This window comes from Pituophis catenifer, unplaced genomic scaffold (genome assembly GCF_029215685.1).
Source record: "Pituophis catenifer annectens isolate HBS135680 unplaced genomic scaffold, rPitCat1.0.hap2 SCAF_2, whole genome shotgun sequence".
NCBI classification, from domain to species: domain Eukaryota; kingdom Metazoa; phylum Chordata; class Lepidosauria; order Squamata; family Colubridae; genus Pituophis; species Pituophis catenifer.
In genome coordinates this window covers 171006417-171030674 of record NW_027256882.1, presented here as the reverse complement: position 1 = coordinate 171030674, position 24258 = coordinate 171006417, and the positions used below count along the sequence as shown (strand labels likewise).

The 24258-nt window shown below is 42.7% G+C and overlaps 3 protein-coding genes across 3 annotated transcripts in view; 1 reads left to right on the top strand and 2 right to left on the bottom strand.

The window, feature by feature from the left end:
• The window catches only part of ATP13A1 (ATPase 13A1), a 35131-nt gene extending 34520 nt beyond the window's left edge, over positions 1-611 (bottom strand). Inside the window, exon 1 of the mRNA XM_070935030.1 lies at positions 306-611. Coding sequence (XP_070791131.1) covers positions 306-611 — 306 coding nt within the window. The remainder of the gene's footprint in view (positions 1-305) is intronic.
• Positions 612-966: 355 nt separating this feature from the next.
• On the top strand, positions 967-6106 carry CHCHD5 (coiled-coil-helix-coiled-coil-helix domain containing 5). Its single transcript, XM_070935029.1, has 4 exons — positions 967-1018; positions 1933-2073; positions 2309-2460; positions 5320-6106. Coding segments are annotated over exons 1-3 (294 nt in total). The 5' UTR covers positions 967-1016; the 3' UTR covers position 2460; positions 5320-6106.
• Positions 6107-19201: 13095 nt separating this feature from the next.
• LOC139310798 (LIM homeobox transcription factor 1-alpha-like) overlaps positions 19202-24258 on the bottom strand; it is a 90864-nt gene continuing 85807 nt past the window's right edge. Inside the window, exons 5-8 of the mRNA XM_070935028.1 lie at positions 23253-23330; positions 22076-22235; positions 20063-20221; positions 19202-19364 (exon numbers count right to left, since the gene is read on the bottom strand). Coding sequence (XP_070791129.1) covers positions 19210-19364; positions 20063-20221; positions 22076-22235; positions 23253-23330 — 552 coding nt within the window. The 3' untranslated portion in view covers positions 19202-19209. The remainder of the gene's footprint in view (positions 19365-20062; positions 20222-22075; positions 22236-23252; positions 23331-24258) is intronic.

Sequence of the window (24258 nt, the reverse complement as noted above, 5' to 3'; positions counted from 1 at the left end):
AAAGTCACTATTTGCGGTGCCTTTTGTAACGTCGAACGGTCACTAAAGGAACTGTTGCAAGTCGAGGACCACCTGTAAAGCCTGCAAAAGGTTTCGGGGGTTGGGAGGGGGGCAGAAATGGGAGACTGCTTCTCTCCACTTCTCCTGATTTGATCTCAGAAGCCCCAGGCAGAGAAAGCTATTGCCAATCTGTGCAAGGGTGATACCCCCCCTTGCCCGCCCGCCCACCCACCCACCGCCATACCGCGCGCCCCTCTCCCGCGTGGCCTTTGGGTCCCCTCCTCCCTGCCCGGCGCGGGACTGACCCAGCAGCAGTAGAGCAAGCAGTGGACGTTGACGCTCCACAGGCCGGCTAAGGCCGTGAGAAGGTGGACGACTCCAATGGCGGCGAGGAAAAGAAGCGCAGCTTCAGGGGTCTCGGTGCCGGCGGCTGATCCCCAAGCCCAGGCGAAGGCGCTCGCCCCCCAAACCCACAGCCAGAGCGGGTACAGGACGCAGAAGGGCAACACCGTCCCCCATAGCAGACGCGACCGCCTCCGATATGGAATCACGTCTTGCACCAACTCGTCTCCCGGGCCCGGGCCGGGACCGGCCTCCGCCGTTGCCACCATCCTTCTTCCGTGAGCCGCCGCCGGCTCGCTTCGAGCTCGCTTCCTTCCACTTCCGGGGTAGGCGCCAATGAATCGCGTTGAGCGAGCATGCTCCGGGCCTGGGCGGCAAAAGTGCGCATGCGTCGCTCCTTCGCAGCGCCGGTGGAGCCAACGCTTCACCCTCACGCCCCTTTATGAATGAGCTATACACGTGGCTCTCCGCGAAGCGACGGCGGCGTTCCGACCGCGCGCGCGTGCGCGAAAGCGTGAGGCGTTCTCTCGTGTCCTGGTGACAGGGTTTTAAGCTCCGCCCCCCCCCGCCGTGGCTCGTTTGAACATGCGCAGAAGAGGTCCGGTGGTGGGGAGGGAGCATGCGTGTTGGGGACAAGGCAGAAACGAGCGTGGGTTTGCGGAGCCGAGTGCGGCATGTGAGTGTGTGTTTTCTTTAAAGCTCTGCTCCAAAGCCCTTTTTCTGATCTAAGGGAAAACTCGGGGTTTTTTTTCCCCTTCCTCGGTCTTTAACTTGCATCTGCAGAGGTTTCAATCTATATTACTTACCGTCAGGATCAGATTGAATGCACACATAACCCAGTGACTTGTTGCCTGCAAGTGTCAAGTTGATCGGTTTGGGAAATCAGGAGAGCGGAAAACAGGGACATTTTGGCTGCGGATGTCCAGTACTTGCTTACTTTGTACGTGATGATACAGTATCATCACAAGTAGCAGCCTTGCTGGATCTCCTTTTTAAAGCTGTTTCAATTGGTGACCTTGACAGCACATGGTAGTAAATGGTGGGCGGTGATGTAGGAAAACTTACGCAATAATGCATATATTATCTTTGAAACTCTGCAAGTTATAAGGTTGTGTAATAGCCCGAGTGAGAAAGAGAGAGAGAAAAAATCAAGTTTTAAAGACCTTTAAAGGAGGGGAAACCAGTTTCTGGCAGGTTTTTGGTGAGTAAACTGGGCTAGCTCTTAAACAGTGTTTAAATCAGTTAGAAGTAGCCACTTCCGTGTGTTTTTCATATTGCTTTAAAGCAGTGGTTCTCAACCTTCCTAATACCACGGCCCTTTAATACAGTTCCTCATGTTGTGGTGACCCCCAACCATAAAATTATTCCTAAAACCATTGAAAATATGTGTTTTCCGATGGTTTTAGGCGACCCCTGTGAAAGGGTCGTTCGACCCCCAAAGGGGTCCTGACCCACAGGTTGAGAACCACTTCTTTAAATGTATACTAAACCTTTTTGCATTACTTTTTATCTTTATCTGTTTTTGGTGGAAAGGCAGAGTGTACATTCAGGATTTTTTTTTTTTTTTTAAACTTGTCTCCCTCTCAACAGGCAGGCAGCTCTGGAAATAACCTTGCGGTACTGCCACAAAGAAACGGAGCAATATGGCCGGTGTGTGGCTGCTAACCCTTCTTCCTGGCAGCAGGACTGTCACCAGCTCAAACTTGACATGGCCAAATGTACATCATCCCAGTAAGTTCCCTTGGGCTGGAGTGCTGTTTTGCCTTTGTGGGGGAAATCAGCTTTGATTACAGTAATTGAGGAACATCCGCTCAATTATCTGCCTGTAGATTTCATAACATTACTGTGTGCAGCCACTGCAACTTGCTAGCTGTGACAACAATGTATCCCATCATTTCTATTAAGTTCCTCCCCTGTTCTTTGTCCATGTTTTCTTATTTATAAATCTATGGGACTTTTATTGTAGCCCAATTGTTCAGAAGATTCGCCAAGATTGTGCTGAGCCATTTACTGCATTCGAGGAGTGCCTTAAGACAAATCAGAGTTCTTCAATCAAATGTTCTGAACACCTCCAAAAGTTTCTCCTCTGTGCTGACCAGGTGAAACTGAATACATAAGGTTGGTGCCCCTAAATGTTTGCATTGGTCATTGGCATATGTGTGTATTCATAAATAAAATAATAATGAGGTGAGCTCCGGTTACTTGTCCCAGCTTCTACCAACCTAGCAGTTCGAAAGCATGTAAAAAATGCAAGTAGAAAAATAGGGGCCACCTTTGATTGGAAGGTAGCAGCATTCCGTGCGCCTTTGGTGTTTAGTCATGCCAGCCACATGACCACGGAGATGTCTTTGGACAGCGCTGGCTCTTCGGCTTTGAAACAGAGATGAGCACCGCCCCCTAGAGTCAGGAATGACTGGCACATATGTGCAAGGGGAACCTTTACCTTTACCTTTTACAATTCATTTATTGTATATCTTGCCCACATTGTAGCAGCCATTTGACATAATGTGGTGAGAAAAGCTGAAATAACTGACATATCATATTTTTTGGAGTATAAGACGCACCTATCTTTTTTGGTTTTTTTTAAAAAAGTTTTTTTTTTTAGACAAACACACATACAAACATACAATGTATTTTTTTTGAACAGAATATTTGGCTGGTTCACAAATTTAAACAGTGTTTAGTCATTTCAATTAAATTTACAATTTCTATATTTCCTTTTTGCCATATTTATTCCTTATCTATTTTTTTAAAAAAAACCAATATTACCCTTCATCCTCATCTCTAATCTTAATCAAATTCAATTTTCCCTTCTATTCTATATTATACCCCTCCCCATTGTCATCTATTTTTATATCCATCCTCACATTGGTTAATTATGTAATATTACAAATGTTTAATACAAATTCAACATTTTAATATAAACCAATTAGTTATATAACTATCTTTTTGTATATTAATATGAACATGAATATTCCAATTATTTCCATGCAATCCAATTTCTTATAAATCAATTAATTATATTTACCAATAATAATAAACCAAATAATTTCCCCCTCTTATGTTACTCATTTTCACTTCTTAAACTCTCCCAATAACCCACATAGTTTTGCTCATGTAATCCTCCAAATCACAATCATTTCTACTTTCATCACAATATATAATTAAAAATATTTCAATCATTACAATTTCCCTAATTAAATTTTAAAATGTTCTAGCTGTTATCCAAGCTATAATTTAATCCTTTTTACTTTCACCACCATATACCATTAAAGGTATTTCAATTGTTACAGTTTATACTTATTCATATTTCTAAAAAAAATAAAAACTTATTGTATAGATTTCAAAAATACAAAGACAAATATTCCAATTATTATTCATTTCATTTTTACAATCATGATTTCCCATTTATTTCTTACTACTATTCATATTTCAATTCTAAATATGTATAACATTTTTCTCTTTCATTTCTTTTTCTTTTTCTCCCTTCCCATTTTTATTTTTGCCTTTTTCTTTCTCCTTTTTTTTTTTTTGTGTTTAAAATCTTGAACTCTCCTCTTTTACCCTAAATTTCCCATTGTTTGCACCTACCTTTTTTTGGTGAGGAAAAAGAAGAAAAAGAAATCTCCCTCTGCCTTTGCCTAATTTTGCCTCGTTACAGCAAACAGCCTGCTTTACTTTCAGTTTCGTTTTCAGCATAGCTTGATTAGCACAAGGGAAAAAAAATCTGCTCCAGCAATTTACCTCTTTGCAGCAAGCAGCAGAGCCCTGTGCAAAACAGTTGAGAGCAAATCAGCTGAGAGTCGGGAGGCGATCTAATCAACTTGTGCTAATTAGTCTATGCTGAAGCTGAAAGGAGCTGTTTTTTCTTGCTGTTTGCTTGTAAGGAGGTAACTGCTGCGAGGCACAGGCCAAAGGGTGGGGGCCAGTGGGTGGGCAGGGCTACATTCAGTGTATAAGACACACCTAAATTTTCACCCCCTTTTAGGAGGGAAAAAGGTGCATCTTATACTCCGAAAAATACGGTATATGTCACACAAGTAGTAACAATATCTTCTTCCTCTACAAAGGACAAAGGAGTCAAAAATACAATTGAACAATTATTGTTCTCTTGCCCCAAGACCAAAGTGCATCACTGTGAAACTTGAGAGGTGGTGGTTGGGCCAAAAAGAACTTCTATCATCTGGAGTTTATTGTCATTTCTGTACATAACATGGACATTTTTGCTGCATTGAATTTCTTATAAAGGGCGGAAAGTAGTAGCTGATGAACTTCATTGCATTCACCAACTGGGCAAATGCATATTGAAATCATACATTGCACTCTTTATATTGATTGATTGATGATTATGTGCCATCAGGTTGCTTTTGACTCCTAGTGACCACAATGATAGTTTCCCCCCCCCAAAATGATGATCTATCCCTAACCCATTCCTTGAAATCTCCCAATAATGCAATCATTGCTCTTGTAAGTCCATCCACCCTGCTGGTGGTCATCCTCTTCTTCTCTTTCCTTCCACCTTTCCCATTTTTTTTTTCACATCACCTAATGTGTCTGAAATAAAATACCCCCTAGAACAGGCCTGTCAAACTGGCAGCCCATGGGCCAGATGTGTCATACCCACCCCAGCTCTGCAAAGGCAAAAACGTCATGTCATGTGACCTGATCGAGTTTGACACCCGTGCCCTAGAAGATAATTAGTGAACTGACTTAAGTCACCTAATTGAACTGAATTTGGGCTTAGTGGACTCTTAATTTAGAAAACTGTACTTAGGCAGTGAGCTGTTGACAAACCAGTTTGCAAAATGACTGGAAGACTATGACAATTCTTTGCTTGTTTATCTTGCATTTGGGAAATATGCTCATTTTGGACCCTGGATGGTATAACTAATGAATTTTGGAAGGGTAATATTTCATTTTGTGTGTATTTTCTCTCACCCCTTTTTTCACAATCCAGCCTTTTGATTTCTTCCGCAGAAACCTTGCTATTCCTTGAAGTGACATTATGACTAAAAAATTTGACCAGCAATGACACCAGTTCTCACCTGTCATGAAGATATCTTTCCCAGTCTTCAGCATCATTCATTTATCTGCAGCCATCCAAGATTTCTCAGCTTGGCCCATTGAAATGGAATCTCAATTTACAAACCCAGGTATCTGGGGTAGATATTTTATTATGCCTGGAGCTTTTGCAGACACTATACAGTAAACTCGCAAAAACCCCAAATAATCTTTCTGACCCAATTTCGCAGACCGAATTGCAACATTCTATGGCTCAAAGCAGAGTGATGCAGGCAGATTAATGAACAGAAGAAAAAAGGAATCTTAATTTGCCATGGAACTTCTCTGAAAGTATTTTAATCTTCTCTTATAAACTGTGAAACTTGCCTCAGGGTATCCTGTTTATGCCCAGCTAATGGGCAACAGCTAGCTAACTTTGACCTGAAAAAATCTAAAACAAGGTCAGACTTAATTACTTAGATGGAAAGTCACCATATACTACCATAGTTGTATACAGATTGGGAAGCCAAAAAGAAGTCTCCAAAGAAGATACAGATAAATGGGTTTTTTTTGTATTGTTACCAAGAAAAATACATGTTCATGCCACTCAGTCACTAGGATACAAACTTGATTTAGAGGAGACATGAATATAGTACTTTTATTCTATTTGTAGTCAGTAGAGGGCACTCTGTAAACATCTGAACGTTTTTGATTCTTTGTTTTATGGCTGTGTTGTAAAAAGGTGACAAGAAAAATGACATAAAATGCAATGTTACATTAATGAAGTTCAACAGTTGTCAGTCTTAACTATCCTATGCTTCTGACTGGATTTATATTCATAACTTTGAATACTATTGGAGTGATGTTTGTAGTATTACACGTGTCAATGCATTGCTTATATTACTTAGTGGGATACGAGTTTTGGTAAAAATTACACAGTATTCTGAATTGTCATGATAGGGTAGGGGAAATGATTTGTAAGGCATGAATAAATATGCAAGAATGAGAAAATCAAATGACCTAATATTGAATGGCCATGGTGACTATTTGATGAATGCCGTCTTAGAAAAGAAAAGATTTAAGCCTGTCAATCCATACATATGCATGGAAAAATGACTGTAAAGCTAAAAGCATGATTGTTTTGATTGTTTATGATGGCAGATTGAAATAATTAGTGAATGATATAGGGGTATTGCAAGGTTCTGAATGTGAGATAGATCATTATCTGGTAGAATCAAGAATAGATTTTAGAAAATGGATAAGGAAGGAAAAAAAAGAAGCAAGTAGAACAATGGAGGGAAGAGATATTACGGAGTTGCAGAAACGTATATGGAGCTATGTTAACAAAGAGTATACAAATGGATATATGGTGGAATGAAGTTTTGGGAAAAAATGGATGAGAAAAAGTGCAAGAGGGAGAAAAGTTGAGGATGAAGGGAAGATATTCTTGCAAAGATACTATATTCTTTGCAAGGAATCTTTATCATTATCTATCTATCTATCTATCTATCTATCTATCTATCTATCTATCTATCTATCTATCTATCTCCTTGCAAAGAATCTGGTCAGAAAGGCTAAGGAGGCATTATGATTAGGAGAGGAAGGGAAATGCAGATTTTGATTAAAAAAATAAATAATAATTGGAAGTAGATTGGGAGGACAAAACAAGGAGCAAAGTGAATGGAATTTAGAATTAAGTGCTAAAATAGTTTGGAATGAAACTGAAGTTAGGAAATGCAAGAAGTATTTTAGACATTTGTAGAAGAATGATGGTGATTTTTTGAAGAGTGAAATTGAAATGAATGCTATATTAGTATCCAAAGCTTGATGGAAGGAAGATGACAAACACTGTAAAATGTTGACAAATAGAAAAGCCGCAGGTAGTGTAGCATAATTGCAGAAATATTACATTGTGAATGTGATTTGATTATGGAGTGACCTTGCAGCTTGTTTAATGTGTGTATGAAATCTATATCCATGCCTGTTAATTGGAGGAAAGTTAATTTTGTTCTCTTGTAAAAAGGAAAAAGTGCCAAGTGTGAATGTAAAATTCCTGTGAAATTAATTTGTTACTGGTTCCTGGGAGATACTTGGCAGAATTCAGATCGAAAGACTGCAAGAGATAATAATCAACATTGAAAAGTGCTTTGTATAGGCAGTGTAGTAATATGAAACTGACAAGATTTATTGTGCATTTGTTGATTAAGAGAAAGCATAGAACAAATGTTCTTTGAGGTAATCCTCAACTTACAACAATTCATTTACCGTAGTGACTGTTCGAACTTAACACCAGCACTGAAAAAAATGACTTATGACCATTTTTCACATTTATGACCATTGCAGAATCCCCATAGTCACATGATCAAAACTCAAGATGCTTGGCAACTGGCTCATATTTATGACAGTTGCAGTGTCCCGGGGTCATGTGTAACCTTCTGATGAGCAAAGTCAACAGGGAAGCCAGATTCACTTAACAGTCATGTTAATAACTTAAGACCTGCAGTGATTCACTTAACAGTTGTGGTAAGGAAAGGCGTAAAATGGGGCAAAACTCACTTAACAACTGTCTCACTTAGAAATAGAAATGTTGGGCTCAATTGTGGTGGTACGTGGAGGACTACCTATATATGATGGAAGAAAAGCATGGATAAAAATGGAATGCTTGATGAATGGTTTAACAGAGAATATGACAAATATGGATGTTCCCTTATTTGCTTGATCTATTCATGGATAAATATATAAAAAGTGTAGTGACTTTAGAGGTATTTTAGTTGGGGAAGTGAGCATACATGTAGGTTTTTAAGTAGCTGATGCCATGTTATTGGCCCAGGATTGGAGCTGATTGTAGGATGCAGTAAGGACTATGGATCTGAACATTAATTACCAATGTCAGCCTCACTAAGGACCAGGAAATTAATTTCACAGGAGCATTAAAACTATCTTCATCCAGCTTGGCTGACTAACAGACACTTGAAAACCTGAGTATGTGTATTTCCTCCATCTTCTTATACTTATACTATGAGTTAAGGATGCATCTGCCTGAGCAGCTGCCAAATACTATCTCATTTCTCAGGACCTAAAAGATGTTTCAGCCCTTTCGACTAGGTAAGGCTTCTTGTATATTTCAGCCAAGGTCATCTCACTTTCCAAGAACGAATGAGGATCAAATTTCAAAAGAAATACAGGAGGTGAGAATACCTAGGTGAAGAGAAAGGGGAAAATCCAAAACATTTGTGGTTGGATTGAATTAATGAATTCGCCCCAAAGAATGAAGTTTTAAGAACATATTATGTGAGGCATTGTGGAAGCAAGGATGATTTGTAAGGATAGAAAAATATGAAGAACTAGATATAAGTAGTTTCATTTTTTTTCCCCTTATCGCATGCTTTTGGCTTATATTTCTTACCCGTGTTTCCCCGAAAATAAGACCCTGTCTTGTATTTTTTGAACCCCGAAATAAGGGCTTGGCCTTATTTTTGGGGAGGTCTTATTATTTTGGGGCACGTTGAGCAAGACGGGGCTCCTTTTGCCATCTTACCTGATTTCCAGCTCTGTCTCCCTAACCCTAACCAGAGGAAATGCCCGGGACCGGCTGCGCATACATTTAAATATTTTTGGGAAGGGCTTATTTTTGGGGAAATAGGATACTCCTTTTCTGCCTTCTATGTAGTGCTGCTTATCCGGGAAGGAAATACAGGTAGTTCTTGCTTACTGATTGCCTTTTTCAGTTGTAACTATAAGCAGTCACTAAACAGTCACTAAACAGGGCAGTCATTAATTGAGGACTATGACTGTTAACTCCCCCAAACTGAAGTCCTTAAAATTTCTGGCGAATGCAATGTCTGCAGTTGCCAGCCAGAGAAATAAGGATTGGTTAGCTGGGAGTTTTGGCATTTAGGGGTGGGATGGGGGGCAGGAATCCATCTGTTCTGTTTTTGTGGTTTCAAAGGCATATGATTCCCATTTACCATGAACAACTTCTGGGAAGTAGCCTCCAATATGTAGAAAACTTTTTTGGGGGAAAAAATCCATACCGAATGTGCAAGTTTCTTAGGCTCTTGCTTCATTTCCTCCCTGGAGGAACATAAATCACATGAAAGCTAATTAATGAAATTTTCTAAATGGGCAGTGGTGTTAATGGGCATTAGTGCAGAAGAGTGACTTGTTTTATGTCCTCCCTCTTCCTCTGGGTCAACTCCCCACCCCCATCCCACAACCTCAGACCAGTATGGGAAGATTGCCTTGAACCACTGCAGCCTTGAATTGCCATCTCCTGCCAAGCAACTTGTCAGCTTTGCCTTAATTTCTCATGCGGAAAAATGCCCTCATTTTACACACCGTTTCTTGTTTGCTATTGAGAATGCCCATAAATCAGCACAAGGCCTTTTGCTGTCGAAGTTCTTCTTTGCTGGTGAGGGAAGACTTCTTTTGAAATCCGCAGAGAGGCAAGTATAGGGAACTGCATTCCTTTTGTGTGCGCTCGTGCACACACAGGTGCACGCACACACATTGACACACAATGGCTTGCCTCCAAGAAAAGTCATATATAGCCAATAGCTATGAGAGAGTGAGTGGGGGACATGGATGGTGCAAAGAATCAATGCCAATCATTCAAAGCTTTGCAGCATTTTTCAAATGGCTTCTTTGCACATGAGCTAACCAATGAAGTACTTCTCATGGTAAAGGAGTAACTGGTGTGAAGTATATGAACATTCATATCGGGTAGTATTCACTTACTTTTCCTACCCGTTTGCAAATGTGAGCGCGCACGCGTTCCGTCCATGGATGTGCCCGGCCTTCTGTGCATGCGCTTTGCTGCTGTGTGTGCCTTCCATGCATGCGCCTTCCTGCCATGTGCGCCTTCCGCGCATGCGCCCGGCCTCAAAAACGTGCCTAAATAGCATGACTTGGGGCCAGTGGGCAGGCCTATCTGATTTCCGCTACCAGTTCGGGTGAACCGGCCTGAACCGGCTGAATGATTCATACGTTCTTGGTAAAAATCCAGATGCCTGCATGTCCTGATTCCGTAGGTGTATATAAAGGGGGAGGGGGATAATTTGAAAAAGGCTTGACAAAAGTGCCCATGGGTTTCTTTATGAGCCCTAATTTTGTGAGCAATAATAACCACAATCGGCACCAGATTCTATGCAGATATTCTACACTGGACCCTTCCAGAGTCCCAACCTTGAGCAAGTTATCAGAAGATACCATGTCCCGACAGATTCCCTTCTTCCCAGTACCAGACATGAGCCATCCAAGCCAAGTATATTTAATTCAATTTGGTTTCAATCTCTGTGAAAAAAAATAAAATGAGCATTTTCTGCGGTGTGGATGGCTTCGGGAGTTGTTCTCCCTGGCTATATCTTATTCCTTTGTGCCTTCAGAAGTTGTGGGAGCTTCATCACTTGAGACTTTCAAGAAAAGATTGGACTGCCATTTGTCAGAAATGGTATAGGGCCATGATGGTGAACCTATGGCACGCGTAGCCATATCAGTGGGCATTGCAGCTCAGCTCTGGCACGCATGCGCGCGCTGGCCAATTGATTTTTGGGCCTTCTGGGCCCACCAGAAGTAGGGAAATAGGCTGTTTCCTGCCTCTGGAGGACCTGGGGGTGGGTGGGGAAGGCCCATTTTTCTTTCTCACCTGGCTCCAGATCCTTTCTATGCATCTGGGGAGGGCGAAAACAGCCTTCCCCACTCCCTCGGAGACCCTCTGGAGGCCTGAAATGGCCCATTTCTCAACTCCCGATGGGACAGGAAGTGACGTTTTTTTGCTTTTCCCAGCCTCCAGAGACTCCTAGATGGAGGGGTGCGCGCGCAGGGCGGGGCGCATAGAATTATGGGTGTAGGCACGCCCCCCCTCCTGGCACGTGGTGGCAAAAAGGTTAGCCATCACTGGTATAGGGTCTCCTGCTTGAGCGGGGGGTTGGACTAGATGAATTATAAGGTCCTTCCAACTTTGTTAATCTGTAATCATCTTCCAGTTTTAGACTTGGAAGCCCTCTGGTCTCCCATAGATGAATATCAAGCTTCTCTTAGTGCTGTGCTGTGCTGCTTTACATGGTGTGTCTCTTTCCCAACCCCTTTGCTCCTCTAAAATGAGTCCATGTTCTCCAATTCATCCACGAGAAATGGAATATCCCCAGGTGGATAATAATCTGTACAGGTGGCTACTGCTTTTTAAACAAAGTAATAGGTGTGTTTGTGCCACCCAGTACGGGATCAAGAAGGTTTACAGATTCCAAAGGATTAAATCATGCAAAACAAAACAGAATCCACATGATAAGGTATTGCTGTTGCTGGTAGCCCTACATAGTTACATTTTTTAAGAAAAACTGCTAGATGAGTGAAGTATTTGTGGATATAGAATTGCTACTTAGTTTCTTTTCTTTTTTTTAAAATGTAATATTCCTTAGATAAATGTTTGTGTGTTGAAGGAAATAAGTATCCATAATGTTTGGCTGCACTTCCTACAATAATTACAATGTCTTCGTTATTAGTAGAAGGTGCAAAGGTGCTATGCAAAGAAGTGGTGTCAGTAAGGAAGGCAACAAGATCCCATGAAGCTGGATGGACGTTTTATTGAATGACGAGCTCCATAGGGTGCTGTAAGTTCATAAAAATTGGATGTGCCCCATGCAGTCTACTAATGATGGGCACTGTTCTCTGCCAATCAGATTTGTTGTTGCCTAGAGACTCTGAAGGATGCATGGTCAGTTGTGTTCCATCCCAAAAGTTCTATCTTGGGATCTTTTCTGATGTTCCATGGAAGTCCTTGTGGATTTTTGAAAGCATATGCTGCTCTATGGATTCCTATGCAGATGTTTTCCACTTTTTTTCCAGAGTGAGGGAACAGTTTGCAATGATTCTCCTTGATTAGAACTTCTTGATTAGAACATGTCCAATGTCTATGTTGTTCTTCCACCAGGAATTGAGTCTGTTTAGAGGTAGTCCTTGACTTACGACTGGTTGCTTAGCAACCTTGTTTGAAATTACAATAGGCCTCCCTGGGGGTACTTACGACCTGGTTCTGAAGTTCCAGTGTTGCCCCCTGTGGTCACATGACCACATGTTGGGTGCTTGGTAATTGGCCCTGCATTTTTAATTGTTCGCATCATGTACCTCATTTGATGATGGTTTTGCCCCAAAATGGAAGTAAATGCTGGTTTATGACAAAACTGGACCATAGCAAACCATTGGTTCGCTTAATGACCACAAAAAGGTCGTAAAATTGGGTCAGTCACATGGGTGACTCATTTTACAAGCATCACAACTTACGACCATGATGGGCAGGCTCCATTACAGTCATAGCTCGAGGATTATGTATAGGCTATTTATAGCACTGGAAATTGTAAAATGGCTGTAGTTGTGGTCCTCTTAGGCCCTCCCATTTTTCAAGATGGTAGTCTTGGAAACAGCAGGATAGTCAAAACAGAATTTATCTCTGCTTAAATGATGCTAAGTGACTTGCCCATGCTATCCTGTTCCTAAACATTACTCAGAAACATAGCTGCCATGGAATAAGTAATGTAGGAATAATTATTGATATGAAACGATCAGCTTTGAACTTCTGAAAATACTGCTTTCAGCTGTTGGCTTCTGGGCAGGGAAGGCTCCCTGATTTCTACTTTTACCTCAGAAATCTTAGGCCTGCACAACTGCTGCTTTCGCTAGCCAAATGCCTTTGCATTGCTAATGATCACTGTTCCAGCCTTGTTTCCTAATACCATGTATCTATAATCATATAATATATACGTATAATCTAATTGTATAATCGGGTATAATCATGCAGGTTTGCTTTTTGCCTCTTTTTAAATGCTTTTGTCATATTTTCAAACATTTCGTATGAAGATTTTCCAAAGGAAAAAAAATGCAGCTCCTGGATTAGTAGTAGCAGCAGCTGCTCTCAAGCATCTTTAATCCCCCCCACACACACTCCTTTTGCATGACAGGGATATTCTCAGGGGTGGGCTGCTGGGGGTTTGCAGGGGTTCAGGAGAACCTCTAGCTAAGATTCTGTGCAGTTCGGAGAACCCCCAAATCCCACTTCTGGCTGGCTCCACCCACCCAACCCCTCTCCTCCCAGGAGTCCCCAGGCGCCCGTTTTGGATGCAGGTAAGTACAGGATGCACATGGAGGCTTGGGGAGGGTGGAAAACGGACCTACCGGAAGTTTGGGAAGACCGGAAATGGGCCTGTTTCCGGCCTCTAGAGGGCTTCTGGAGCCTGGGGAGGCCATTTTCATCCTCCCAGAGGCTCGAAAAATGCCTCTGGAGCCCGGGGAGGGCAAAAACGACCCCCCTCCCGCCATGGTGCAGGAGGCCAACTAAGCCATGTCCACCCAGCAGCCAGGCAGAGAACTCCTTGCTAAAATTTTGAAGCCCACCCCTGGATATTCTGCTCCAAGGTGAAGTTACAAATTGGCCAATATATTTTCTAGGCCAATCTTTAGAACCTATAGGCATCCTGGGATCAGGAAATGGAGATGGTATCCAGGACTGTTCATGTCACAGCAGGAAAACCACTTTGCAAAATTTTGGGGAGATGGCCCTGACAGAGGGGAAGGGGGAGAAGGAAAATTGTTTTGAAAAGGAACCGAAGATCCCTGCAGACTGCCATAGAAGTATGGGAGACTTGAGATTACCTGTAAATTGTTCAGTGGTCTCTTTCTATAACCAATGCCCAGAATAAATGGTACATCTTTCCATAAAGCAACCAACGCTAACGTGAATATACTGATGTCCAGTTGTGTACCAGGGACTCTTTTTGGAACTTCACCCATGCTCGACATGAATGTCAAAAGATCTGAAAATGCAAACAGTGTACCATAGGCAGGCAAGGCCTTTGTTTTTCGCTGTTTTAATTTCCAAATGCACATGCAAAAGACATCAGCACAACACAACAGAGGATCACAACAGGCATGGAAAGGTGAGATTCTTCTTTTCAGCAGGCATGACATCTGGAGAGCACTGATGACCCTGTGCTTGCTTCACAGACATCCTTTTCAAAACTCACTGTACCCAAACCTAGTGCAAATATTTCTGGAGGAAGCTACAGCTGTATAAACATACACAGAGGGCACGATTCATCTGGCTGTTCCATGCACGCCACAATAGTTTCATGCTTTCGGTTCTGTGGGAAAGATGTCTTTCTGGTATGTGTACAGTAGTGCTTTCGTGTCAAGTGTTAACTCCTGGTAACTGCCTGGAGAGGCCCCTGCAATTTTCTTGGCAAAGTTTTCTGGAGGTGGTTTGCCCATGCCTCCTTCCTAGGATTAAGGGACTGGTCCAAGATCTCCTAGCTAACTTCATGCCCAAGGGCAGGACTTGACCTCAACATCCCAGTTGCTAGCCTGTTGCCTTCACCACTGAGCTGATAACAGCCTTTCAACTTTACTAAGCGTTGTAATCCTGTATTTGTGTAAGGGAGCTTGTCCCGTTTCAACCAGTTCTAGCAGGATGCAAATCACTTGGATCCTCAACCAGAAATACAGGTAGTCCTCGACTTACAACCGTTCATTTAGTGACCATTCAAAGTTACAACGGCACTGTTGTAAAAAGTGACTTACGGCCATCTTTCACACATGCAACCGGTTGCGGTCTTCCCATGGTCACGTGATCAAAATTCAGATGCTTGGCAACTGACTCATATTTATGACCGTTGCAGGGTCACGCAGTCCCCTTTCAAGACCTTCGGACAAACAAAAGTCAAATGGGGGAGCCAGATTCCCTTCACGATTGCCTTACTATCTTAACAAGCGCTGTGATTCACTTAACAACTGTGGCAAGAAAAGCCATAAAATGGGGCAAAAGTCACTTAACAAATGCCTTGCTGAACCACAGAAATTTTGGGCTCAATTGTGGTCATAAGTCGAGGACTACTGGTAGTGGCCTGTGTAATGTGGGGCGGGGATGCTGCCAAGCAGTCAGTCCTGTGTAGGTCTCTTGCAGCAGCTTGTTGCAGCCAAACCTCTGAAGATACAGTTCTAAGCTTCACACGTTACAAAACAGTGTGTGAACCAAAAGAAAAAAGGAAGGGGCTTAAATCCTACCCTGAGGAGTATCTTTGATTTTAAAAAAACAGCCCAGACATGATAAGATTGACAGGGGACACCATTATGCTGGTACCCTTCTTATAATCAACTCAGTTATTCTGAGCTCCTAAAAAGGAGTTTGCAGTTTCAAACAGAAACTCTGCCCAGTAGCAATATGGCTGTCTCGCATGTAATACAGGTAATCCCCAATTTACATATAACAGCTTGTTTAGTGACTGAAGTTACAACGGCACTTGAAAAAGTGACATGACTATTTTTCACACTTATGACTCTTGTCCCATCCCCATGGCCATGTGATTTACATTCAGATGCTTGACAACAGGTTCATATTTATGACGGCTGCAGGGTTACATGATCCCTTTTACGACCTTCTGACAAGCAAAGTCAACAGGGAAGCTAGATTCGCTTAACAATCCCATTACTAACTTAACAACTGCAGTGATTTGCTTAACAAATGTGGCCAGAAAAGATGTAAAATGAGGCAAAACCCACTTAACAAATCTCTCACTTAGCAACATAATTTCTGGGGTCAGTTGTGGTCGTAAGTCGAGGACTACCTGCATCCTGTATTTGCCAGGCACAGCCCCAGGACAGCTTTGGGATTTTAAAGGAATAAGGACTGAGGCCCTATATAGGTGCGATTTCATATAGAAAAATGATGTTTTTAAAAAGTGTGAAGGACAGATAATTGGAAGTCCTGGGTTAAGGGCAAAATGATAGCTAAATTAGGGCTTTCTGTGATTTAAGTGTGCCATTTTAATCCAAAAACAGGCTCTGTCCTTACAGAAAGATACACTATGAGTTTTTATTTTTTATAATACAGATGCTATTGTGTAGTGACTGCCCTGTGTAGTGGCCGTTTGAGGTTATGATGGTGCCAAAAGAGTAATTTTACAATTGGCCCTTGCACTTAAGACAGTCACAGTTTCCCTATAGCAGGGGTGTCAAACTCAAGGCCTGGGGGCCGGATCCAGCCCACGGGGTGCTTAGATCTGGCCCACGGGGCTGCCCTGGGAACAGCAGACCAGCCCACAGTGCCTCTGCCAGTGAAAATGGAGCTCAGGAGGGCTGCATGTGGCCGTCCTGAGCTCCATCTTCATTGGCAAAGGGTTGCAGGAGGCTGTCACAGCCGAAATGGAGCTCGGGAGCCCATTTTCGCTGGCAGAGCACTCGGGCCACCACAGGCGTCCCCGACACGAGTTACATCGAGCTGGCCATACCCACCGGGGCCACGCCCACCATGGCCCTCCAAGGTCAAACACAACCTTGATGTTGATGTGGCCCTCAGTGAAATCGAGTTTGATATCCCTACACTATAGTAACATGATTGAGATTAGGATGCTCATACCTGGCAGGTATTTACAACCGTTGCAGTGTCTCATGTCATGTGATCGCCATTTGCACAGTTCATGGAAGGCTCCCAACAAGCATGGTCAATGGAGACACCTGCAGTGGAATCATCAATTGCGGTCACATGTCTATGGAGATTCTCAGTCATCCAGGTCACGGTTGTCCCAAAGGTGCTTTTTTCAAGAGGCAACTGGACTTTCTTGTTTTTCTTCGAAGACGTTTTGCTCCTTGGATGAGAAGCAAAACATCTTCAAAGAAAAACCAGATAGTCCAGTTGCCTCTTGAAAAAGCACCTTTGGGATTGCAGTCGCATGATGTCTCACTTAACAACCACATCACTTAGTGGTGGAATTGCCTGACCCATTTATCATTAAGTGTGGATTACCTGTACCCTTCCTTCTCTCGGCTGTAACTGTCCCTGTGTACATAGCAGATGCTGGCACATACTGAATGACTACGAAGGTACAACAGTCATTTTGCTTTGTTCTTAGCTGTCCAGTAAGTTCAACTACAGTAGAAAAAATAGTGAACAATTGTGACTTGGGCCAGTGCCCTGTTAAATATTTTAAGACAGGGATAAACAGTGCGATGCCTTCCGGACAGTTTTTCATTGTAATGTCTGCAGCCTCTTATTGGTTGAAAGTGACTTGGGTTAAAAGTTCAAAACAGGGCAGAGGATATGCAATAAAAAGAGCTCTTTACAACAAATTCGTACAGCAGTCTTCCCCACCCCAGCCCTTCATATATAATTATATCCTTAGGATCTTTTGAATGAGCTGCTGGGTAACATTGTTAAGTGCGCCATTGATTTTTAAGCTGGCCACCATTGAACTTGGTGGCCAACCTAAAAGACAGAAGTCTGCTTTTTAGAAAACCATTTCAGCCAGACCCATTTGCTGTATATCAGATTATCTCCTGGTGTATTACAGAGCTTTATGTTATCCTGCCGTGTGGTAACTCATCAGCAATAAAAATACTTCCATCCTCTTCATAGATTTGCAGAAAGTAAAAGTGGCTCAGAGGTCCAGGAGACAAGGGTGTCCTTTTGGGGGCCCAGGAGAAAAGCGTATCCTTTTGGAGGTCTCTTATTGGTATGATGATCCAGAATTGCATGCTACAGTGGCAAAAAGAAAGCATTTCTATGATGTGTGCTGAGCTGCTTTGACCAATGAAAGGGTATCACTGAGGCTAACTTGCATGAAGTCTTCAGCTAGGGTCAGATGGTCAATGGAAAGTATCCGTGGCTGAGAAGCAACCAAGAGATCTGGAAGTTTCAGTCATATTCATAGGAAGAACGTCCTTAGCATCAGCCTAAGGAGCCCATTCTGGGTGCCAGGTTGTAAAATTCTTTCGGATCAAGGAGACACAGCATTGGCTGGAGAGTCTTAGCACCACAGCAAAACTGAAGAAGAAAAATGGGTGTGGAGGTATAGTTTTCAATGTTGCAGAAAGTATATCAAAGTGATGAATGAGAAAAGGGAACAGTCCAATACTTGCTCAGGGATGAACCATTGCTGAATTGTAGCAAGAGAGATTTATCCTAAAATATTCAAGGGCAGATTGGGCAGAAACCTATGTAGTGCACATTGAGTACCATAGATTTCCATCTATGTCAGGAAGGGAAATCTATGGCCTTCCAGATGTTCTTAAACTATCATGTTCATCATAGCAAATCACTGACCATGGGGTTTTTTTTTTTTTTGGAGGCCATTAGAGTCAAACGACATCCATAGTTCCCCATGTTATCTGCCCTTAATCTAGACCATTTCTCAGTGGTCCGTAGAACTTGGAGGAGGTATGATACATAACAGCGATAAACTGTTTCATTTTCCAAGAAGAACCCTCTTAATTTGCAGTTCTGTGAGGAGGCTGGGATTTTGAGCTCGGAACTTCACTTTCGTTAAAAGAATTAGAAATCCCAGAATTTTTATGGGTTGACAAGCTCTAGCAGTTAATATGACCTAATCAACATTTTTAATGTCAAAGTACTCTTATGGTATACTTAATTTAGGGGATTTGTTTTCTTCGTGGCTAATCTGTACATTAGCACATTCCAGAGAAGGGAATTTTCCATGTCAATAAAAGTTGAGAAAAAGCACCCCCAAAGCATGGAAACCTTACCGTGAGCTAGACCTCCTGCTTTTGTGCTTGGTGTATCAACTAGGTATAATGCCCTGCAGTTTAAACACAAAGAACACGATGCTAGACGTACAGCTACACAATATGAAACTGCCCATCGAGAGGATATTGGGTGAGGGGCATGGAAAAGGCAGTGTAGCAAGGTCCACCCTGGTTCAATTCTCAGTGCCCAGGAATAATCACGCCCAGGCCTGACAGCCTCACATGCCTTATTAGTGTTACAGGGTCCAAAGAGTTCTGCCCAATGGATTGGTCTTGCCCCTCCATGCCATTTTATCCCCTTCTACACCCAGAGCGGCCCATATCAGGAGGAAGAACCAAGGGTCAGGAGGTGAAGTAGGAGTTTTGCATGGAGTACAGCCTGTCGATAGGGTTGCCCACTCGAGTTTGCAGCAGGTTGGCCTCAGCCGCAGACAGCAGGCAGTCGCCCAAATGGCCAATCGTGTCGCTGTCCATGTCATGGAAAACACCTTCCGAATCTAAATGGAAAAGGAAAGGAGACATTGCTTGGGAAGATGAAAGTTCTCAAGCTAGAGGAAATCAAACCCCCTCTCTGGGAGAGAAACATGATTGGTCAGAAAGTACAACCACGCCCAGATTCTTGTAGCTCTTCAATTAGTATGGCATCATGGAATCTTCTGGTCTGTAATTCTTTGCTCCAACTTAGTGATGGCTCAGGGAAAGGAAAGGAACCAGCTCCCTACTTTCACTAAGAAAGTTGGTAGCTGCTACTATATCACGTTGTTGATGTAGCTCGCTCCATACAGGTGGACTAATCAGAGCAAAAGATTGCCTAGGGCAGCCATAGCCTCTTCCCTCTGCTCCTCTTCTTCTCATTTTCAAGGCCAATGCAAAAGCACCATTTTCAATATCAGGTAAATGCATGCACACAATCATGTATGATATATGCATTACAATTCACTGCACAATAGATGTTCATACATAGCCTTTGAAGGGAGGGAAAGAAAAAAAAAAAGAAACAGCCAATGGGACTGATGGGGAAAAAAATAGAAACAGCCAATGGGACTGATGTCTGCCTTTCTGTTGTGGGGAGACATATTCAACCACATTAAAACAGTGCTGGCAAGAAATAAAAGCATGTTGCAGGTATATCAGAACAAGGTGATACAGAGGTTGGGAGGGAGTAACTGAAGGGATTTGAGGAAGATGAGCTCACCGTATGGATGAAGATGATCTCCTGGCAACTGGGGTGGGGTGAGTCCTTGCCGGTACAAATCTGTGCTGTAGCTGTTCTGATCCAAGGGAAGCAGCTGCTGCTGGGCAATCCTGGAGTAGGGTACCATGAGCCCATCTATTCCATGCACACTGGCACTATCTATTGAGCAATTGCCGAAGCAATAGGAAAGAAGGTGCAAAACATCACTAGGAGATGTTAACAACAATAACCCTTTTTATAGGGAACAATGAACTATGATTGAAGCTACTTTCTCCAAGATCAGATGAGACTTATTGGGTAGATGTGCAAGTCTTATCACAGCAAGGAGATGGTGGACTAGAACTTTTCTCTTTGATTTTCAGATAGTTCTTGACTTATGAATCATTCATTTAGTGACCATTCAAAGGTACAATGGCACTGAAAAAAAGTGAAACACAGCATCCTCATAATCACGTGATCAAAATTTGGGCACTTGGCAACTGGCATGTATCTCTGATGGTTTCAGGGTCACAGAGTGATGTGATCACCAGATGGCTTCCAATAAGCATAATGCTAGTTCCTGTACCCCACCTTTTCCGGATATTTTGTATATCCCCAAAATGAAATTTTATCATGTCATTCTTTATCTCTGTGTGTAAATTAGATTAAAATAATGCTTCTGGGGCCTAAAATCTATCTTATCCAATTTTAGTCCTCAGATATCTTCCCTGCCTTCAACAGGCAGAATTTTAACAGGTGACAAACTCTCAGGGGAAAAAAATTATCCAAAATATATGTAACCCTTCAGAAAAAGATACAGGTAGTCTTCGACTTAACAACAGTTCATTTAGTGACCATTCAAAGTTAAAATGGCACTGAAGAAAATGACTTATGACCATTTTTCACACTTATGACCATTGCAGCATAGTCATGTGATTTAACATTTGGATACTTGGCAACTGGTTCATATTTATGTCGGTTGCACTCTCCCGGGATCATGTGATCACCTTTTGTGACCTTCTGACAAGCAAAGTCAACGGGGAAGCCAGATTCACTTAACAATCATGTTACTAATTTAACAACTTCAGTGATTCGCTTAACAAACACGGCGTGAAAAGTCATAAAAAGGGGGCAAAGCTCACTTAACGAATTTCTTACTTAGCAATATAAATTCTGTGCTTAATTCAGATATACTAGATACCTTGATCACAAATAGAATTGTGCAAAGGTTGTCTCACAGCTACATGTTTGAGTAGTTAAATAGTTGACACAGCTGTTCTGGTGAGCATGTTTTATTTTCTCAGACAGACTCTGTGAAATTAGGGGTGAGAGCAGAGGCATTTTTCTAAGTAGACTCTGGAAGCTGAGGCTTTGTACATGTACATCTGAATACTAAGTGGGGCTGAAGCCCTGTAGATGCCAAAGGAAGCTTTGCAGGAATACCTGGGCTCTAGAACATCACATGCGATGGGCTGATTGGGACCACCTCTCTTTGGGATTTCTCTCTTCTCCAAATAATGTGATGAAATTTGCAATTTAAAACCCCTTCTTGGCGGCTTATAAAATGTTTATTTTAGGAGCAAATGTGTTAGCCTTTCAAAATAGCCCATACAAGAAGCATGACCTGGAGCCATCAGCACTGTCTTTATTGTAAGGTGATACATTAAACAGGATCTTGCAAAACTGAAGGCATTTCTCCACTCCTCTCTTTATACTCTCCAGAAAACTAGGAGAAAGTTTTCTTCTGAAATGCTTCCCGTGTTAACCCACCACCACCATTGGATTCAGCTGGCTTTTATCAGACCCGTGTTTAAAGTGCAGGTCTGTCTCCCACCTCCCATCACAAAGTATGTTTTAAAATGCAGGTGTTTTTTAAAAAAATAAATAAAATTCATTGAAAAAGGCCTACTTGAAACAGATGAATTACAAAACTGAGATGGTCCCAGTTTCTAAATGAACACATGAAAAGCCAGCATGGACCAGAAGAGGACCAACCTATTTCTAGGAAGTCTGCTATTCTTGAGATGTTCTTACCTTCGCTGTCCTCATTGCTCTGTCTGCTGCTGCGTCCATTTCCCCTCCCCGTCCCTAGACGGGGATTTCCCAGCTGCTCTTGCTCCTGTTGCTGCTGCTGTTGTTGTTGCTGCTGCCGGCGGGCTATCTTTTTCATCTGCAAAGAGGTGTTTGGATGCATCTGGGTGGGTGTACAACAAAGGGGGGAAGGAAGGAAGGACGGAATGTCCTCCGAAATTGGAAAAAGGGGGACTTTGGGAGACAAAGGGAGACTAATTGGGGGGGGAAGGGGGGACTTTGACCTGCCCCTACTTTATAGATCCATTACCTCCCAGGACTTAGGACTTAGAATCAGAGGATTGGAAAGGGTCTTGGAGAACCTTTAGCCCAGGAAAGGGATCCTCACATCATCCAGATCAGGGGTCTCCAACCTTGGCAACTTTAAGACTTGTGGACTTCAACTCCCAAACTCCCAAAGCTTTGCTGGCTGAGGAACTCTGGGAATTGAAGTCCACAAGTCTTAAAGTTGCCAAGGTTGGAGACCCCTGATCCAAATGATCCAGGCTAAGTGTTGCCTGAAAACCTTCAGGGATGAGACCCCCTGTCAGTCCAGGAGGTTGGCAGTTCTGTCGCTTAATAGTTCTCATGACCAGGAAATCTTTTCTGATTACCGTCACCAAACACCATCATTCTTTTTAAGGGCTACCTGATCAGCCAAAGAGTGCCCTGACATGCTGCTGTGCACAACAAATCAAACTGCGGAAACTGGCAAGTGTTTTAGTGGTCTGTTATTTTCAGTTTGTGAGATGCCGCGAGTGCCGTTGCTGAAGAACAGCTAAAAATGCCTTCAATATCAATGGAAGTTTTTTTTAAAAAAATGTCTTTACAACAGGAAATAAAATGTTATCCCTTAGTGATTCCTCCCCAGATGAAATTGCTGTTAAACAAATAGGATTGTAGGGTTGTTTATAAAGTTGGTACCCACAACCATAAATTCTGATTTTGTACTTGGCTAAAACACCCCCCCCCCCAAACTCTCATCAACAGTCGTGTTTGTTTTGGGATTTGTTCTGTTGAAGAATGTCTAGGTTTAGGAAATGAGTTAGCTCAAAGTTAGGGTAAGCAGAAGTTTGTCTCCCCTTGTTTGGCTGGAGATAAAACTGTCATTCAATTGCAAAACTCAGAAATGATCACTCACCTTGGCTCTTTGGTTCTGGAACCAGACCTGCACTACACGGACAGTCAAACCAGTTTCAGCCGCTAATGTCTCCCTCACCTGCCCATCATGGAAAACAGAAAAGGAGTTGTTAAAAAGCTAAATTCATGTCACAATAAGGAAGCCCCCTGCATAAAGGGTGACTTTGGGTGGGTTGTGCTCTGTGACCCCTCACTTACGGGGTGATGCAGGGTTCAATTCACTCTCTTCTTTGGCTTACCATCTACATGAAACTGCTGGATGAGGTCCATCGTTTTAAAGTCATGATAGCCAATGATACATTTCAACCCTGTGCTGACCAAGTGATGCTGTTTAAAGTCCTGAGCCAATGCCTGGGAGCTATGCAGACTTGAATGGGGAAGTACAGGGCTTGGGCTCAATCCCAACAAGACTAAATTGCTTGGTTTTTTTGACCCCTCTGGCTCCAGGGATTCCCCCATTTTTAGTCTTTAAGGGGGTCACAATTCTCCATGCGAGACTGGTGCGTACTCTGGCACCTGTCTTGAACTGCTGGTGACAGCTGTAGCCAAGAGGGCCTTTAAATAGGTTCACCTTATGTGCCAGGTGCACCCATTCCCAGATTGAGATGGTCTTCAGAAGCCACTCATATAAACACATTACAGTAATCCAATTAAAGGTAAAGGTTCCCCTCGCACATATGTGCTAGTCGTTCCCGACTCTAGGGATGGTGCTCATCTCCGTTTCAAAGCCGAAGAGCCAGCGCTGTCCGAAGACGTCTCCGTGGTCATGTGGCCAGCATGACTAAATGCCAAAGGCACACTGAACGCTGTTACCTTCCCACCAAAGATGGTCCCTATTTTTCTACTTGCATTTTTTACGTGCTTTTGAACTGCTAGGTTGGCAGAAGCTGGGACAAGTAACGGGAGCTCACCCCATTACGTGGCACTAGGGATTTGAACTGCTGAACTGCCGACCTTTTGATCAACAAGCTCAGCGTCTTAGCCACTGAACCACCACATCCCTATAG